We start from the raw sequence: 13,452 nt of genomic DNA, 5'->3' as shown, positions 1-13,452 counted from the left end.
GAACACACAGGAGACACAGATCACACAGAACACACAGAACACCAGAACACACAGGAGACATACTCCTCAACTCAAAACAGGGAGGAGACGAGTGACAGGCTCACAGTAAATATGAGAAGTTTTATTTAATGTAATACTGTTACTGACACTGCAGAGGTAGTATGCTCTGGTCGATTGTCTTTAGGTTATGAGGACGTGGTGTGTCATAATCACCTGCTATTGGCGGTATTCAGGTGAACAATAAAGAGCAAGCTCCATAAAGGAGGTCAAAGGGTGACTAACAAGTAGCAACAAGCTCTCCAGGACAAGCTGTCAACAACTGCTGGGGATGGGGCAGACCATATACAACATCAAACAGGATGGGGCAGACCATATACAACATCAAACAGGATGGGGCAGACCATATACAACATCACACAGGATGGGGCAGACCATATACAACATCAAACAGGATGGGGCAGACCATATACAACATCAAACAGGATGGGGCAGACCATATACAACATCAAACAGCCATCACCATCTGCTGGGGATGGGGCAGACCATATACAACATCACACAGGATGGGGCAGACCATATACAACATCAAACAGCCATCACCATCTGCTGGGGATGGGGCAGACCATATACAACATCAAACAGGATGGGGCAGACCATATACAACATCAAACAGGATGGGGCAGACCATATACAACATCAAACAGGATGGGGCAGACCATATACAACATCAAACAGGATGGGGCAGACCATATACAACATCAAACAGGATGGGGCAGACCATATACAACATCAAACAGGATGGGGCAGACCATATACAACATCAAACAGGATGGGGCAGACCATATACAACATCAAACAGGATGGGGCAGACCATATACAACATCAAACAGGATGGGGCAGACCATATACAACATCACACAGGATGGGGCAGACCATATACAACATCACACAGGATGGGGCAGACCATATACAACATCAAACAGGATGGGGCAGACCATATACAACATCACACAGGATGGGGCAGACCATATACAACATCAAACAGGATGGGGCAGACCATATACAACATCACACAGGATGGGGCAGACCATATACAACATCACACAGGATGGGGCAGACCATATACAACATCAAACAGGATGGGGCAGACCATATACAACATCAAACAGGATGGGGCAGACCATATACAACATCACACAGGATGGGGCAGACCATATACAACATCACACAGGATGGGGCAGACCATATACAACATCAAACAGGATGGGGCAGACCATATACAACATCACACAGGATGGGGCAGACCATATACAACATCAAACAGGATGGGGCAGACCATATACAACATCAAACAGGATGGGGCAGACCATATACAACATCACACAGGATGGGGCAGACCATATACAACATCACACAGGATGGGGCAGACCATATACAACATCACACAGGATGGGGCAGACCATATACAACATCACACAGGATGGGGCAGACCATATACAACATCACACAGGATGGGGCAGACCATATACAACATCACACAGGATGGGGCAGACCATATACAACATCACACAGGATGGGGCAGACCATATACAACATCACACAGGATGGGGCAGACCATATACAACATCAAACAGGATGGGGCAGACCATATACAACATCACACAGGATGGGGCAGACCATATACAACATCAAACAGGATGGGGCAGACCATATACAACATCAAACAGGATGGTGCAGACCATATACAACATCACACAGGATGGGGCAGACCATATACAACATCACACAGGATGGGGCAGACCATATACAACATCACACAGGATGGGGCAGACCATATACAACATCACACAGGATGGGGCAGACCATATACAACATCACACAGGATGGGGCAGACCATATACAACATCACACAGGATGGGGCAGACCATATACAACATCACACAGGATGGGGCAGACCATATACAACATCACACAGGATGGGGCAGACCATATACAACATCACACAGGATGGGGCAGACCATATACAACATCACACAGGATGGGGCAGACCATATACAACATCACACAGGATGGGGCAGACCATATACAACATCAAACAGGATGGGGCAGACCATATACAACATCACACAGGATGGGGCAGACCATATACAACATCACACAGGATGGGGCAGACCATATACAACATCACACAGGATGGGGCAGACCATATACAACATCAAACAGGATGGGGCAGACCATATACAACATCACACAGGATGGGGCAGACCATATACAACATCAAACAGGATGGGGCAGACCATATACAACATCACACAGGATGGGGCAGACCATATACAACATCAAACAGGATGGGGCAGACCATATACAACATCAAACAGGATGGGGCAGACCATATACAACATCAAACAGGATGGGGCAGACCATATACAACATCAAACAGGATGGGGCAGACCATATACAACATCAAACAGGATGGGGCAGACCATATACAACATCACACAGGATGGGGCAGACCATATACAACATCACACAGGATGGGGCAGACCATATACAACATCACACAGGATGGGGCAGACCATATACAACATCACACAGGATGGGGCAGACCATATACAACATCAAACAGGATGGGGCAGACCATATACAACATCACACAGGATGGGGCAGACCATATACAACATCACACAGGATGGGGCAGACCATATACAACATCAAACAGGATGGGGCAGACCATATACAACATCACACAGGATGGGGCAGACCATATACAACATCACACAGGATGGGGCAGACCATATACAACATCACACAGGATGGGGCAGACCATATACAACATCACACAGGATGGGGCAGACCATATACAACATCACACAGGATGGGGCAGACCATATACAACATCACACAGGATGGGGCAGACCATATACAACATCAAACAGGATGGGGCAGACCATATACAACATCACACAGGATGGGGCAGACCATATACAACATCACACAGGATGGGGCAGACCATATACAACATCACACAGGATGGGGCAGACCATATACAACATCACCATCTGTGCAGAGTAACAGAGTTAGGAGCGGTGTTCTCAGTCTTTTCGATTTAAACTTTCATATTTATCAGATTTCCCTAAATTGTGTGTGGAAAAAAAGAATCACCAGTGAAGCTCATGACTGTAACCTGACTGAATCTGTGGGTAGATTGGTAGTTGGAGTGTATTTGCACTGAGTGAAATCATAACCCCAACAAGGAAGGTGTCAGTTAAGAGATAGTGAGGAGACATGTATGTCAACAGCAACCCGTGTTTCCTAGAGCTCTGTGCCTTAGTCTTCCTCCTGATTGGTTCTAACACAACACAGCACTGCCGGTCTTTATCAGTCACCACAGCGTCAGGCCCTCTAATAGCCGACACATTCCCCAGTAGAGTATGTCATTCTGACTCCTCTCCCACTGTCAAACTTTTATCTCTAACCCGCAAGTTACAGTTTGGACTACCCGCAAGTTACAGTTTGGCCTACCCGCAAGTTACAGTTTGGCCTACCCGCAAGTTACAGGTTGGCCTACTCAGAAGTTACAGTTTGGCCTACAGTATATCTAACAAGAGCTAGGGCATAACATTGACATTTGAGGCAGTGGAGATTGAAGAAGTTGTCTTTCTCTCTGTATATGACCATGGTTGGTAATGCAAATACAAATTGGTCAGAAGGCCTATAGTTGCAGGCTTACAGAGATGGGATGTAAGAGAATGTCAGTGAGGCAGAGTGGAAATGATTGCCACCATATTATTTTTATCATGACATTTGCAATCTTCACTTTCCAACAAAAAAGTAATTGCATGTCCCAGATCAAACAGAAGGAACATATTTGGATCGTAGTATGATTCAGCATATACTGTAATGTGTCTACAATATCGAGTGACTTAGCATACTGGATAGTTATGCGGTTTACTGTTGGCATAGTTCAGCCTATTTCAAAATGTTTACTCCATTAGCAAAAACAAATATAATGTTTATTTGGTTGCTTTAAAAAGAGTCAGACAATAGATACCATCACATCATCGATACAGTGCAGGCCATAAGACCTTTAGTTTATCATTATCAGTGTAGGACTAGTAACATGGCTAGTGTTTCTGTGTATTGTAATAAAACCAGAAGAAGCCAGATGACCGTAAAAGTAAACTATTATGTAAATGTTACTACAATGTTAATGCCCTGATTTATCAGAAGAAGAAACAGCGCTGTTTCCATTATTATGAAGCAGTTGGACTGATTGACATCTGATGTGATTGATGTGGTTGGTTCATTACCATAGAACCTACACTACCCCTTAATCATTTCAACAGATAATGTAGCTAGTAAGTTAGCCATTATCACGTACCCACCAGCCCAACCACCTCACCACCTCGGTCTTACAGTACAGTACCAACTACAAAAACTGACATAACTTCTTATTCATATTTCATTGGGGCAGGGATTTGAGGAGCAGAGCGAGGACCAATGGGAGTAGGTCCCGTGTGGCTCAGTTGGTAGAGCATGGCGCTTGCAACGCCAGGGTTGTGGGTTCATTCCCCACGGGGGGACCAGGATGAATATGTATGAACTTTCCAATTTGTAAGTCGCTCTGGATAAGAGCGTCTGCTAAATGACTTAAATGAGTAGGTTTACCCTCTGTAACAGCTCGGCTGAGGATCACTATGGTTTATTCATGTCCAGGTACTCTCCTAGGGACGGACACAAACCCTATCACCTCTGCCTCAGTTCACACCTGACATCACTCAGGGTTGGGACGGCTCTTCCTAGCCTTGTCCTACTAAATCAAAGATTTGACACAAGCGTAATTGTTGGGTTTGCTTGATTTGTTTCACTACTAAGAACACTGAACCCTCCCTCGCTAACTACGAACACTATGTACTTTGATGAAAATATGTTTGCAATGATTTACTATACTCTTTTGCCCTCAGAACAGTCTCAATCTATCGCTGCATGGCTCCACAAGATGTTGAAAGTGTTCCAAAGGGATCCTGGCCCATGTTGACTCCAACACTTCCCACAGTTGTGTCAAGTTGGCTGGATGTCCTTTGGGTGGTGGACCATTCTTGATACACACGGGAAACTGTTGAGTGTGAAAAACCCAGCACCGTTGCAGTTCTTGACACAAACCGGTGCGCCTGGCTCCCTGTTCAAAGGCACTTAAATAGTTTGTGTTGCCCATGGCACACATACATGTTACATACATGTTTAATTTGTATCAAGGTTTAAAAATCTTTCTTTAACCTGTCTCCTCCCCTTCATCTACAGTGATTTGAAGTGGATTTAACAGGTGACATCAATAAGGATCATAGTTTTCACCTAGTCAGTCTATGTCATAGAAAGAGCAGGTGTTCATAATGTTTTGTACACTCAGTGTAGATTAAATTGGTGTTTTTTCCTGTGTCAATGTACTTCTGAAGCCTTTTAATATTTGGTCAAGTGGCCTTTGTCCCACCCCCTAAACAGCCTGTTAGCTCTGGACCATGTCACCTGAAAGCTTTTCCATGGCTAATTCTGGCCCACTAAAGGTCATGTTTTCCAGAGGAACCAACATTATCAGCTCTCCATTATCAGCCCTCCCCAAAAACAGCAGAGTCTCCCTCCCCTCCTCTCCTCTGAGTCACAGGCCCTGGACGGGAAGAGAGAGGTGAGGGAAGTGGAACGAAAACTAATCACCTCATCCAAAGTAGTTCAAAGCCAGAGGAGGGAAAAGGATTATACTTTTGGTCAGCCAGTGAGAAGTACAGAAGTACAGACTAAACTTACTGTGGATGCAGACACACGCAAACAGAGACACGCAAACAGAGACATGCAAACAGAGCATAACCCTGCCTTTATGTACATATATAAACTTGGCGGTTTGAGCTCTTAATGCTGATAGGCTGAAAGCTGTGGTATATCAGTCCGTATACCACGGGTATGACAAAACATTTATTTTTACTGCTCTAATTACATTGGTAACCAGTTTATAATAGCAATAAGGCACCTCGGGGTTTGTGGTATATGCGTCGTGCATAAGAACAGCCCTCAATTACCTCCTACCCCTGCACAATGATCTGGTACTGGTACCCCCATATATACAGTACCAGTGAAAAGTTTGAACACACCTACTCATTCAAGGGTTTTTCTTTATTTTTACTAATTTCTACATTGTAGAATAATAGTGAAGACATCAAAACTATGAAATAACACATGGAATCATGTAGTAACCAAAAAAGTGTTAAACAAATCAAAATATATTTGAGATTTGAGATTTTTCTAAGTTGCCATCCTTTTCCTTGATGACAGCTTTGCACACTCTTGGCATTCTCTCAACCAGCTTCATGAGGTCGTCACCTGGAATGCATTTCAATTATCACGTGCGTCTTGTTAATAGTTAAATAGTGGAATTTCTTTCCTTCTTAATGCGTTTGAGCCAATCAGTTGTGTTGTGACAAGGTAGGGGTGGTATACAGAAGATAGCCCTTTTTGGGAAAAATACCAAGTCCATGTTATGGCAAGAACAGCTCATATAAGCAAAGAGAAACGACAGTCCATCATTACTTTAAGACATGAAGGTCAGTCAATCCATCAAGCGCTATGATGAAACTGGCTCTCATGAGGACCGCCACAGGAAAGGAAGACCCCGAGTTACCTCTGCTGCAGAGAATAAGTTCATTAGAGTTACCAGCCTCACAAATTGCAGCCCAAATAAATGCTTCACAGAGCTCAAGTAACAGACACACCTCAACATCAACACTTCAGAGGAGAGTGAGTGAATCAGGCCTTCCATGGTCCAAGTGCTGCAAAGAAATCACTACTAAAGGACACCAATAAGAAGAACATACTTGTTTGGGCCTAGAAACACCAGTCCAAATGTCTGTTTTGGTTCCAACCTCCGTATCTTTGTGAGACACAGAGTAGGTGAACAGATGATCTCTGCATATGTGGTTCCCACCGTGAAGCATGGAGGAGGAGGTGTAATTATGTGGGGGTGCTTTGCTGGTGACACTGTCAATGGGCTCCTGAGTGGCATAGTGGTCTAATGCACTACATCTCAGTGCAAAAGGCGTCACTACAGACCCTGGTTTGATTCCAGGCTGTATCACAACCGGCCGTGATTGGGAGTCCCATAGGGTGGCGCACAATTGTCCCAGTGTCTTAACTGACTTGCCTAGTTAAATAAAGGATATAAAATATATATATATATATATTTATATATATATGTATTTAGAATTCAAGAAACACTTAACCAGCATGACTACCACAGCATTCTGCAGTGATACCTATCTGTGTAAGAAAGTTAAAATCATGTCCATTCTAGTATTATAATTCCATATTCTATGTTGTAGCCTATCTGTGATGAAAGTCAATTTGACAACATTTAAAGCTCTTTGGGAGGGAACAGTATTTACATAAACCAACAGTGGAGGACAAAACGTTATCTAAGAGAAACGACTGTGTGTCACACACTGATCAACAAACAGAGGTCAAGAGGTCAACAGAAACTCTCCTGAATTAGTCAACCATCTAGGCTCCTAGCTGCCTTAAGGTGTTTTGTTAGGCACTTAAATGTCTAGTAGTCATTGGCGGCTGTACCCTTCGTACTCTGTCATGTGAGGACAGAGGAGTAGCATGTTTAGTGGGGCTATCTGAAAATGTCATCTCATTTGGCAGAGTTGCCTCGACAACGCTGAGATCAAAACCCAGATAATATGTTGTAGTCCTTAGGGGAATTTATTTGTATGTTGAACATTCAGAAAAACAGATTAAATGTTCCGTTTTTTATAAAGGGAGACCATAAATGAAAATATACGAACTATATGAAAGACATGATTCCTGGACATGCATAATACTCGGCTTCATGCTAGTAATGATGGCAGATTCTGTATAGCCCTATATCCTTATGCCAAGATCCTCCAGGCTTGTTTTTGTTTACAATGTTTTCTACTTTCAAGCTTTCCAAACCTAATAAAACATCAATGGTAGTAGTGTAAGACCAATATGTCTAAAAGTATAGACATTCTTTTTGCTTTATTCAGCGTGTTTTTTTTGTGTGTGATGAAAACGAGTGTCTCCATGGACTCACTCCTCTTCTGTGAGACCCAGCCAGCTAATGATGCCTTGAACCGTAAATGGTAGCTGGGCCGTCAGAAACAGCAGGCAATGCCAATTATAATCCACCCTGCTGGGGCGGGGGGAACTTCAAGACGCCATTGTACACGCTGGCTAGCTACGCACACAGCCTACCCACCGCCCAAACCCAAACCAGGTCTCAGAGTTTAATCAGACTCTTAAACTTCCTCTTTAAAACTTCTTCCTAAGAGCTGCAAGGTAAAGTAGGGCCAAGTTGTAAGTCATTTGCAGCAGGGCTAGGCTAGGCTAGGCTTCCTCTCGCTATTTGGGAATCTGGAAGGTCTGGAACCCTCCGTGCACTTTGTACAAGCATCACGTTAGCAGTTTTCAAGTACATTAGTATCATTGTCCTTCACTAACATATCAGTGTGTGAGTACACCAACCTGTAAGAGAAATAGAATAGAAACCTACGACTGCAATGTCTCAAAACACAGCTACCATCGGCCATACAACAGTAACGTTTCAGACCTAGAGTATGTTCATGCAAACATGATTTTAGTAAATCACATTCTTTAAGAGGGGCATGCCTTTTCTTTGGTCAACTTTGTCCTGAGACTGCACCCCTTTCATTCCAATGGAGAATTCCCACAACTTAGAACAACAGAAGGGAGCCTGATTAAGAGATTATGAGTGACACGCACAACAGAGACACATCAAGTTTGTGATTTCAGTCGTGGGCAGCCGGAGACCTCGTCTGCCATGATTGGACCAGAGCTTGGTCTGAAGGGGAAACGTTAGGGAAGAAGGATGTTTTCAGAGCAATAAAGCCATGAAACTTCCTATTGGGGCATTTCCCAACAATAAAGCTCATACACATCCCAGTTCACAAGATTATACTTTATGTATGTACTGTATGTAGTGGGGCGATTACAGTATGCGGTGGATCCTAGCCACCGTGCTTCTACACCTGCATTACTTGCTGTTTGGGGTTTTAGGCTGGGTTTCTGTACAGCACTTCGAGATATTAGCTGATGTACGAAGGGCTATATAAAATAAACTTGATTGAAACTTGATTGATACTGGCACAGGGAAGTCATAACAAGCTCTGAAATTATTCGAGACTCAAACTGTGTGACACTGTGGATCAAAACATGGTACAGTATCTTACCCTCAAGAACATGATCATAATATTACTACCTATAATCTCTACTTATCATTTTCTGTGGCTGGTTACATACCATTTGTTGATATAGCCCAAAATGTTACCATAATTCCGAGCTCACTAGAGTGTTCTACCAAATACATTTTAGTCATTTAGCGGATGCTCTTTTTCAGAGTAAGTGCATTCATCTTTAAGATTGCTGGGTGAGACAACCACATATTACAGTCACAGTCAGTACATGTTTCCTCAGTACAGAAGTTATCAGCAAAGTCCGTGCTAGGATATCATTTACACAAACCGATTAGTATTGGTCACCCACAGGAAACAATTACCTCCTTTAATTTGTCTTTGTGCTCATTTTACTTGCCTCTCACCTCTTTACTCTCTCCACACACACACACACACACACACACACACACACACACACACACACACACACACACACACACACACACACACACACACACACACACACAAACGATCCAGGATCCATGTGTGTAATTTTCTGAAATGAAATGTAGGTCAGAAATAGAGAGAGAGAGTTTGGGCTTGATGTCACCGCTGTGTGTTAGCTCGTCAGACAAAGCAGGGGAACAGCACCTGCATAAATATGCCATCTCTTTAATCTCACTTATAGGCAGGGAGGCAGGGAGCACATCTCTTAAACAGAGACATGAGAAGAGCTCACAGAGGGAAGAGAGGAGAGGCGTGAAAGCTTGGGAGCTATAGCAAAGTTTTTTGTGGTGCTTGGGAATCTTGACTAAAGCAGGAGTTTTTAATAGCATATTATTATTCAGTGGAAAACAGTCACACCCCAATAACAGAAGGACAACAATATTTTCCACATGTTCACACCAGCATGGATTTAAAGCATTTCTTCTCTCCAGCGCTGCTTCTTCCCTCGTTTCCTCAACAAAGAAAAATGATTTGTGTCATTTTGGCCAAGCCCTGGTATTCTCAATGACATGTTCTACTCTCTCCCCTACAGGGCACAAACAACCATGGCAACAAGCGGTGTCAAAAGGGGAATGGATGGCTTTATCAGTGACTCGACAGCGCGCGGCTCATCCCATTGGCTAGCTACACCCCACGAAGCGTGCTGGGACTCGTGAACGCTTGTGAACGTAAGCGTTCTACAAACCTTCATAGGGATTCATACAAATGTGCAGGGACATATCGTGTCCAAAGGGGATTCCCACTGCTTTCAGCTTATCACCTCAACAGGATAACGCGTGTGTGTTGAGCTGAGCAGTCCCCAAATCGCCACTTATAACTCATTGACCTACTGTCCTTTGATGGCCCAGTGACCTCATGCCCTCCCCATGTGCATGTGAGTTTACCTAACATCCATTAGCATTGTGTGTGCACTTTTTATAACCTCCCACACTTGACTTACTCCTTTGAACTCCAAAACATTCAGAAAGCCAATTTGATACATTCTCTGTGATGCCTGGATGTAAGCCATGCGATCTCTCCTTTCATTTCCCGGTTTCAAAGACACACAATGTGGCTTGGCAGAGAGACTTGCGTCCTGGAGCAGCGAGCACCACGGCCCTTTGATCACAGAGAGAGAAAGAGGGGAGCCCCCACGCTCCAATTGGATTCGCTGCAATCAGAAAGACAGGAGGATGAGGCAATCCTGGAGAATGAGGAGAAAAAACATCAGGAGCAAAAAGCAGGAGAGAGAGTTGAAAAAAGGAAGAGAGAGAGCTGGAGAGAGCGATAGAGAGAGTGAAACATATAGATGGAAAGAGAGAGAGAGCAAGAGATATAGTGGCTTGCGAAAGTATTCACCCCCTTGGCATTTTTCCTATTTTGTTGCCTTACAACCTGGAATATAAGACAAAAAAAAACTTGAGCGTGCATAACTATTCACCCCCCCAAAATCAATACTTTGTAGAGCCACCTTTTGCAGCAATTACAGCTGCAAGTCTCTTGGGGTATGTCTCCAGAAGCTTGGCACAGCTAGCCACTGGGATTTTTGCCCATTCTTCAAGGCAAAACTGCAAGTTGGATGGGTTCTGCTGGTGTACAGCAATCTTTAACTCATACCACAGATTCTCAATTGGATTGAGGTCTGGACTTTGACTAGGCCATTCCAAGACATTTAAATGTTTCCCCTTAAACCACTCAAGTGTTGCTTTAGCAGTATGCTTAGGGTCATTGTCCTGCTGGAAGGTGAACCTCCGTCCCAGCTTAAATCTCTGGAAGACAAACAGGTTTCCCTCAAGAATTTCCCTGTATTTAGCGACATCCATCATGCCTTCAATTCTGACCAGTTTCCCAGTCCCTGCCGATTAAAAACGTCCCCACAGCATGATGCTGCCACCACCATGCTTCACTGGGTGGATGGTGTTTTCAGGGTGATGAGAGGTGTTGGGTTTGTGCCAGACATAGCGTTTTCCTTGATGGCCAAAAAGCTAAATTTTATTCTCATCTGACCAGAGTACCTTCTTCCATATGTTTGGGGAGTCTCCCACATGCCTGCTGGCAAACACCAAACATGTTTGCTTATTTTTTTCTTTAAGTAATGGCTTTTTTCTGGCCACTCTTCCGTAAAGCCCAGCTCGGTGGCGTGTACTGCTTGAAATGATCCTATGGACAGATACTCCAATCTCCGCTGTGGAGCTTTGCAGCTCCTTCAGGGTTATCTTTGGTCTCTTTGTTGCCTCTCTGATGAAAGCCCTCCTTGCCTGGTCCGTGAGTTTTGGTGGGCGGCCCTCTCTTGGCAGGTTTGTTGTGGTGCCATATTCTTTCCATTTTTAATAATGGTGCTCCGTGGGATGTTTTTTATAACCCAACCCTGATCTGTACTTCTCCACAACTTAGTCTTTTACCTGTTTGGAGTGCTCCTTGGTGCCGCTTGCTTGGTGGTGCCACTTGTTTAGTGGTGTTGCAGACTCTGGGACCTTTCAGAACAGGTGTATGTATACTGAGATCATGTGACAGATCATGTGACACTTAGATTGCACACAGGTGGACTTTATTTAACTAATTATGAGACTTCTGATGGTAATTGATTGCACCAGATCTTATTTAGGTGCTTCATAGCAAAGGGGGTGAATACATATGCACGCACCACTTTTCAGTTTTAAATTTGTTCCATTTTTTTTTTTACAAGTTATTTTTTCAATTTTACTTCCACAATTTGGACTACTTTGTGTATGTCCATTACATTAAATACAAATACAAATCCATTTAAATTACAGGTTGTAATGCAACAAAATAGGGGGGAAAAGCCAAGGGGGATGAATACTTTTGCAAGGCACTGTAGATAGATGGAGAGAGAGCAAGAGTGAGAAAAAGAGAGAGAGAGAGAGAGAGAGAGAGAGAGAGAGAAAGAGAGAGAGAGATGGATAGCGAGAGATAGATGGGGAATGGGAGAGAAAGCGAGAGAAAGCGAGAGCGAGAGAGATGGAGAGCGAGAGATAGAGAATAGGAGAAAGAGAGAGAGAACTAGCGAGAGAAAGAGAACTAGCGAGAGAAAGAGATAGAGATGGAGAATGGGAGAGAGAGAGAGAGAGAGAGAGAGAGAGAGAGAGAGAGAGAGAGAGAGAGAGAGAGAGAGAGAGAGAGACAGAGAGACAGAGAGACAGAGAGACAGAGAGATGGAGAATGGTAGAGAGAAACAGAGAAACAGAAATACAGCATAATTACAATGCAACTAGTCTCTAGCAATGAACTCTGAGGACTCTCCTCTGTCACTGTAGGTGTAGTGCATAGTGTGGGGACTCTCCTGTGCCATTTTGGGTGTGGTCTGGAGGGTATGGACTCTCCTCTGTCGCTGTGGGTGTGGTCTGGAGGGTGGGGACTCTTCTCTGTCGCTGTGGTTGTGGTCTGGAGGGTGGGGACTCTCCTCTGTCACTGTGGGTGTAGAGTAGAGGGTGGGGACTCTCCTCTCAGCAGAAAGGACCTGATTCTGTCACAGCCACCACAGACACATCTCTACATCTCTACACATCAGGATGTAGTCATGACCCTCAATGAGGATAATCAGGGGGAGGGAGTGTGAGCTGGAACCAGAGGGGCTCATACGGTTTTGAAGTAGTCCTGTTTGGCACACCGTGCGGTCATACAAACAGACTCATCAGAAAATCAGTCCAAGCAGGGATCAAAGAACCCACAAAAAATTGCTGGGGAATAAAAAATGAGTGATAACAAAGTTGTGAATCGTGCCATAGAAACATTTTGAATCATTCAT

General features: G+C 44.0%; 1 protein-coding gene across 5 annotated transcripts in view; it reads right to left on the bottom strand.

Annotated features, from left to right (window-relative positions):
• Window positions 1-13,452, bottom strand: part of LOC139539012 (rho GTPase-activating protein 15-like) — a 157,654-nt gene that overhangs the window by 60,395 nt on the left and 83,807 nt on the right. The window contains exon 1 of one of the 5 annotated variants that reach the window (XM_071341673.1): window positions 10,648-10,682. The exons of the other annotated variants lie outside the window; for them this stretch is intronic. Within the exon in view, the coding sequence (XP_071197774.1) occupies window positions 10,648-10,667 (20 nt within the window). The 5' untranslated portion in view covers window positions 10,668-10,682. Of the gene's footprint in view, window positions 1-10,647; window positions 10,683-13,452 lie in introns of those variants that run through there. 5 annotated transcript variants of the gene reach the window in all.

The sequence above is a fragment of the Salvelinus alpinus genome, chromosome 14, assembly GCF_045679555.1.
Source record: "Salvelinus alpinus chromosome 14, SLU_Salpinus.1, whole genome shotgun sequence".
Lineage (NCBI taxonomy): Eukaryota > Metazoa > Chordata > Actinopteri > Salmoniformes > Salmonidae > Salvelinus > Salvelinus alpinus.
The sequence above is the reverse complement of the archived record's forward strand: the minus strand, read 5'-3'. Positions and strand labels throughout refer to the sequence as shown.